General features: G+C 45.0%; 1 protein-coding gene across 1 annotated transcript; it reads right to left on the bottom strand.

Moving 5' to 3' along the window:
- Window positions 1–383: 383 nt before the first annotated feature.
- Window positions 384–1,389, bottom strand: LOC101945350 (olfactory receptor 51G2-like). The gene has a single exon (XM_008175570.2). The coding sequence runs from the start codon at window positions 1,317–1,319 to the stop codon at window positions 384–386; it is 936 nt and encodes a 311-aa protein (XP_008173792.2). The 5' UTR covers window positions 1,320–1,389.
- Between the last annotated feature and the right edge of the window lie 5,955 nt (window positions 1,390–7,344).

Below are 7,344 nucleotides of genomic sequence, written 5' to 3'. Positions count from 1 at the left end.
GAGAGTCCAACAGAGCCTTTGTTGTTGCCTAAGCCAGTGTCCTTTGTTCCTGTGAGGCTGGGCTGGGTTTGTCCCATACATGCCCTGATGAGGTGTGAACTGCCCCTCTGCTCTTGGAGAGTTTTTGTCTGGGCTTGCCTTAAGCCATGAGGACACATTTTCATCCTCATAACTATATACATGAAATTACAACCTATAACATTACTATAACATTACTATAACAACAGTTATTGTAACATCACTATAACAACAATGCTCAGTGCATCATGAGCCTTCCAAAGACACCTTACATGAAAAAATTTGCATTGGATACACACAATCATATTATAAGGATGAACATGGAGGTTCAGAGGGTTCCCCTGAGGCACAGAGTGTCACAACCTTCACTTGATGAACAGCCTGATTATCCTTGAACGAAGGTGTTTGCTTTTCAAGCTGTACACTACTGGGTTCATCAGGGGCGGTACCAGCAGGTAGACATATCCCAGCAGAATCTGAAGGAAGTGAGAAGAGCTGTTCCCAAATCTGTGTATCACAGACAAGCCAATCTCTGGGATGTAGAACAGCAGGACGGCGCAGAGGTGAGAGACGCAGGTGTTCAGGGCCCTGAGTCTCTCGGCGTGGGATGCGACACTCAGCACAGTTTTGAGGATCATCACATAAGAGAGAAAGATGAGCAACGAGTCCAAACCCACCATTAAGAGTTTAATAGACAAGCCATAGATGCTGTTGACTGTGATATCGGAACAAGCCATCTTCATGACTTCCTGGTGCAGGCAGTAGGAATGGGAGAGGACATTGGCTCGACAGTATCGGAACCGTTTCAAGAGAAAGGGGAGTGGGAATATTAGGGCCACCGATCTTAGCACAAAGAAAAGTCCCATTCTGGATATTCTTGTTGGGGTTAAGATGGAAGCATATCTCAGTGGGTTAGAGATTGCGATGAAGCGGTCAAAGGCCATCAACAAGAGCATGGAGGATTCAATGTATGAAAGCGAGTGGATGAAGAACAGCTGAGCAAAACAGGCATCAAGGCTGATCTCCCTAGAGTTAAATAATAATATCCCCAATGTCGTCGGTATGGTAGATATCGATAAGCCAAGGTCTGTGATGGCCAACATGGAAAGGAAAATGTACATGGGCTCATGGAGGCTTGGATCTGTTTTTATAATGAACAGAATGAGTGAATTTCCTACTATGGAAATGACATATATGAAGCAGAAGGGGACAGAGATCCAGAGATGCAAGTCTTCGTGCCCAGGTATCCCGGTGAGAAGGAACACTGCAGATTTGAAGTTGGTGTCATTGACAGCTGACATAATGTACTGGGCATGTCCGAGGAGTTTTGAACTTTCCTTCCTGAAAGGAAAAAGAACAGGAGACTACATGATATTTAGCAAGACATCATTCTGCTCTCAGTGCAAGCAAAACCAAAGTCTTGGATTTAAGAACGTCAGAACCAGGTTCTATTTACTTTCCCTTCTCTGATGCTCCCGGTGATACACTCTGACTCCCCAAGAATCCCTCCAAGGGAAGCTGAAGTGTTTCCCTGGCCAAAGTAGCCTGAATCCAGCGAGTCTGATCATCCTACAGGCTTCTCTTCATCCTCACAGGACCTGCATCCTCTCCCCATGCAGGTGTTTGTAGATATTTGGCAAGTTCCCAGCTAACTCAGAGAGTTACTTCAGCTGGGCGGGGGAGGGGACGGCATCACAGATGGGTAAATAGTGCAAACACTACGTTTGCATTAATATCTAGTTGAGTGTGCAAATTACTTGAGCAATGCTCCTGTCAGAGGTGATGGGTGTAAGTTAACACAATCACTACTCCACACTCCTTTCCTATATCTGAGGTCTACTCTTTGCTGAAACACAGACTAGCAGTTCTGTTTTGTCAGGAATTTTTGGAAATACTTGCACAAATCTTCAAGAGTGATTGAATGCACAACCCGAAATGTAAGTGTTAGAAACAGCCTCTGGTCTGTTACTAAGAGATAGTATCATACAACTATTCACTGAAAATGATTTCATAGTATAAACCCTTTGCAAACATTATGTGAAGTACGTGGCATCTGATATACTTTCGAAAGCAAAAGCCATTAAGCAGTAAAGTTACCCCTGCTCCTTCCTGTTGAGATTCCAACAACTCTGCTGCTGGCTTTCAACATAAAATCATGTCATGAAAGTTTGGTTAGTAATATCTGTATTACAATTAAAAGTTTTGGCATAACATTTACACATCTGTCCTTTGGTACACACATGTCAACCCATTCTTTCCCCTCTGATCTGCTTTCAGAGATGATTTCTTAGGTTCGAGTGGGACTTAGAATGTAACGTATCTCTTTTGGATTTCATCACAACATGAAAACATCTCAGTGTCTCAGCCCTCATTCAGTCACTTGTCAGCAAACAAAAGTCTAGTAGCTCCTCTGTCCCTCGGTTAATAGCTGACTGGTTCTGTTCTGTCAGTCTGTAGCCTGTAGCCGGAGTGGTAACAGACATCAGTATAGAAAATATCCATTCCCTGAGCTCTCACTCTTTAGTATATAGTAACCCCAGCACCTGTCATTCAGGTATGATGAGGGTTTGCAGGAAGTGGATTTCAAGGTCAAATGCATGAATATTCATGGAAATGGAACTTGGTTTCACACATGAAAGTAGTCTATTGCTCTCTCTCTCTGACTGTTTGTGTCCTCTATTCATAAAATCCATAGCACCCAGGAATGGGATTGGGACAGACATGGAGCTGAGCTGCTGTAATGAATGTGTGAGTTAAACACAGTTGTTGGGATGTTTGCTGTAGAGCTATATTGGGTTAACTATTGGGATCTTGATGTTATGGCTACATTAGGTGAAACCAGTATGACTCATCTTATTCTAATAGAAGGCTGCTGGAAAACACGCAGTAAGAAAAGCCATCTGTCAGTGAGCATTTCAAGGAGGCTGAGGGACACCGGAGCTACAAGCTGGGAAAAACCTATTTCCGGGCTCCAGCCACATTACACAGCTTTTTTGCCAGTGATGGGAATCGGTCCACAGGTGGTCCAGCTATTGGTGAGAAGCTCTTTGGACTGATAGGCACAGACAGTGCTGGAGAAGTCTGAAAGCTCTCTTTCTGCCAGGGTCCCTATCAGAGTGGGAGGGCTTGGGCTCATAGACGTATAGAGACTGTTGGTTGAAAACCCTCTTATTCTTATGTTACGATTCATTCCTACTATTCATATTAAACTGTATTTTGGTTCCAGAAGGCTGGCTGGTCACTTGTCTCACCACTAGTTACAGACTCCCAAAGGGAAGAACCACAGGTGCCGAACCTAGTTGGACCTGCTGGACAAGCGTAGTCGACCCGCAGTGTGTTATAGCCCAGGGCCTAGTCTGAGGGTGGGAGGATCATGGGATTCCATCCCATGAAAGGGCAGGGTATGAGGCCTGACATGTGGCACTCAGAGACCAGAGAAGGAGCAGAGATGCTGGCAACCCTGTAACTCGGAGGATATCAACAGGGCAGAAGTGCTGGAGCCCTCAGCTAGTCAGGAAATAGAAATATGCCCTATTGGACCTGTTACCACAGAGCAACGCAGCTCTGAATTCCTGCCTTCACAATCAAGCCAGAGAATAAAACCTTCGAAAATTATTTGCAGATTAAATTTCCAGAAGCAAATAAACCTGAGGTAATTTGGGAACTAGTCACTAATATTTCATGGGGTCTCCTCTACCCAAGCCCCTGGCATGATCGGGCCCAGAGCACATGACACCTCTAGAAATGGGACCCCTTGAGAAATCCTGACTCGGGGCATCGAGGTTCTAACACTCCGAGCTCGTTTTAAAAGTCACATTTCTGTGTAGCTTGAACACCCCACTGTGGAGCATGAGCAGATCTAGGGGAGGGGTTCCCAAGCTACCTAGCGTTGCCTGCCCTCCACCCTGTCACTGAGTCACCCTGATAGCCCAGCTGAGCCCTCTGCCACTGCACAGAACATCTGCAAAAGGAAACAGCTTGCAGCCTTTCCCCTTCACTGAACATTTTAAAGATAGTGAAACCTGCCAACGTACCCAATTCCTGCTAGACGGGGAGCCGCTGACACCAGAGGTCTTCACCCTAAAGGACAAGGGGCATCAGAGGAGAAGTTGCATGGGCAGCAGGCAGTATCTGTTCAGATACGGAGGCAACTGTGTTTATGAAGCATGTCTGCACATTCCCTTGGGGGCCACTTGGCCATCAGGGAACCTCAGCTGCTCGGCTTAGTGTGCACCAGCTTTAACCCCTGTCATGGCCAATGGCAAACTGCAAGTGGGCAAATCACAGGAGACATGTGGTGATGCTGCCGAACCAGACTGCAGTGCCAGCCAAGCTGCAGGCTCTATTCTTGGAATCTGGGCTTATCATCACTGTTTGTATGGTTCCGATTAGTCACATGGCTACCTTGGGGATGGCCGAGTAGTAACGATGATGCTGTCACCGCTGTGATCTTGCTGAAATAAAATGAATAATAAATAATAATAATAAATAATGGTTAATAATATAGGACCAGGTTTCTGCCCGGCAGCCCACTTTCCTGCATTACAAATCCAGGGTTAAGGCCAGGGAAGGGAGATTCCACAAGGCTCCCTACATGGAAATTTCCCTCGGATAGTTCAGGGCGGGAAGTCCCTTCCCTTCTCCCTGAGGAATGAAGAGGGGGACCCAGGATCCTGAATCCCCAAGGTTAGGCACAGATCTCAGTGATCCACTGGTAGCTAGGCCCACCCACCCACAGTCGCTGGACCTCCACAACTGCTTTAGAACCCTGTCCAGCTCCCTGCTAGCACAGATTCATCAGAGATGTGCTACCACGGCCTGTCACAGTAGACACTGCCCACAGGACCTGCTGAAGAGGCATTGTACAGAGTGGGGGGTGGGGCAGAGAAAAGATGGGAGGGCTGGTTAGAGTAGCTGATGGACCCAATACCCCAGCCCTAGACTGGGCAGGAGGTTTAGATCTTTCCATACCGTCAGTGCCACCTTCATTTGTTTTGAGGAAGAGGCAGATGAAAAGCCTCCAGTTTCTCTTGGGGATCCAGGCAGCTGCAGCTGGGCAGCATCATGGGAGCTGAACTTTCAGAGAAAAATGATCCATTTTCTATGAAAACTCACCTCAGAAAAAATGGATGAAAAGGAAACATTTCAGTTTGGGTCAATATTTTAATTTGGGCAAATAAAGTCTCTGCTTTCCAGCCCAGCTCTAGCTCAAACCATGAGCCTCTCTCCCTCATGCTACAGGACCACACCCGTAGGTGGCAGTATGAGGTCTCCCCTGTTTGAGGCTATTGCCTGTCACTGGAACCCTGTAGGGGCCCCCTCAAGTGTCAGGAGTCTGTCACCTGTGGCTGGAACGCTGCTTCCCCACCCCAGCTCTGCCTCACCCTGTGTGCGGGGGGCTGGCACCTCCACTCGCCTCCCCCAAACATTCCACCGCATCCCACTTCCCCACTTTTATGACAGAAGTGGGTATTTGTCCCGTTTGCTGTTGCCAACTGATCAAGTCAGCAAGAGCAAGATTAAAAGGGACAAATGTCTCCTTTTGAAAAACAAAATGTCGGATTGGCTGGGACAGGGCTTAAAAAAGGGACTTTCCCGACCAGAATGGGAGGTATGGTCACACTACCATGGACATCTGCTAGGGTGGCTACACCAACTCTATCCATCAATGGAATAGTGTAAGAACATAAAAATGGTCATATTGTGTCAGACCAATAGTCCATCTAACCCAGTGTCCTGTCTTCTGACAGCGGCCAGTTCGGATGCTTCAGGGGGAATGAACCAAACAGGGTAATTATCGAGAGATCCATTCTCCATCCATCTGCTCCCATATTCTGGCACTCAGAGGTTTAGAGACTCCCAGAGCATGGGGCACTGTCCCTGACCATCTTGGCTAATAGCTATTGTTGGACCTATCCTCCGTGAATTGATCTAATTCTTCTTTGGACAGTTATAGTTTTGGCCTTCACAACATCCCTTGGCAATGAGTTCCACAGGTTGACTGTGTGTTGTGTGAAGAAGTACTTCCTTCTGTTTGTTTTAAACCTGCTGCCTATTAATTTCATTTGGTGACCCCAGTTCTTGTGTTATGAGAATGAGTAAATAACACTTCCTTATTTACTTTCTCCACACCACTCATGATTTTGTAGACCTCAGTCATATCCCCCTTACGCGTCTCTTTTCCAAGCTGAACAGTCCCAGTCTTTTTAATTTTTCTTCATATGAAAGCTGTCAGGCTTTTTGGTTCTTAAATCGCCGTCCGGAAAATACGGACGTATGGTAACCCTATTGGTACAAAAAATACATACTGGGGCACATCCCTTAAATCAGAACTTTTTATAGTGAACCGGTTGTTACGATTTTAGCAGCTCATCACTGTCCGCACCCCTAAACATTTTTGTCGCTTTTCTCTTTCCTTTTTCAAATTCAAATATATCTTTTTTGAAGATTGGGCGACCAGAACTGGGCACAGTATTCAAGGCGTCGGTATACCATGGATTTATATAGAGACAATATGATATTTTTTGTCTTATTATCTATCCCTTTCCTAGTGGTTCCCAAATATTCTGTTACTGTTTTTGACTCCTCCAGGATATTGAGTGGATGTTTTCAGAGAACTATCCACAATGACTCCAAGATCTCTTTCTTGAGTGGAAACAGCTAATTTAGAGCCCATCATTTTTTATATATAGTTGGGATTATGTTTTGCATTACTTTGCACTGTAACTCTTTGTAATCTTCTTTGGACTTCAGTATATTGAGTAGTTTTGTATCGGCTGCAAATTTTGTCACTTCACTGTTTACTCCTTTTCCAGTGAAGACCAACACAAAGAATACATTTAGCCTCTCTGCAAGAACCTCATCTTCCCTGAATTCTCCTTTAGCACCTCAATCGTCCAGTGGCCCCACTGATTCTTTGGCAGGCTTCCTCCTTCTGATGTACTTTGCTTACATAGTTTTAGTTTGCTTTTTGCAGCTGTAATTGCTTTGGTATAGTACGCAACAGGTTTTTTTCCCAGCACCAATATTCTGCATGATTATACTAACACTACAGAATTTTTTAACACTAGGATACAACACAAAAGGGAACTTATTGTTAGGGGCAGGCAAAGTAGATGCTTTCATTAACCCCTTTTTTCAAGTTTTCCCGTGCACTAGCTGCTTCTTTTGTTTAGGTTTATTGTGTTTTTTTTTTAAGTACCAACCCAGTAACTGTTGCACTAACCCTTTTATGCTCTTTCCTGTTTTACTTACTACAAAGCTATTATTTATATATTTCACTTTTTTGTGTGTGTGACAATTTTTAATATATTTTTACAGCAACAT

The sequence above is a fragment of the Chrysemys picta genome, chromosome 1 (assembly GCF_011386835.1).
Source record: "Chrysemys picta bellii isolate R12L10 chromosome 1, ASM1138683v2, whole genome shotgun sequence".
NCBI lineage: Eukaryota > Metazoa > Chordata > Testudines > Emydidae > Chrysemys > Chrysemys picta.
Note: the sequence above shows the minus strand (reverse complement) of the source record. Positions and strands in the feature narration are given on the sequence as shown.

Coding starts and splice junctions, on each gene's coding strand:
- LOC101945350 (XM_008175570.2), bottom strand. CDS start 1,319: ATGTCAGCTGTCAATGACACCAACTTCAAATCTGCAGTGTTCCTTCTC.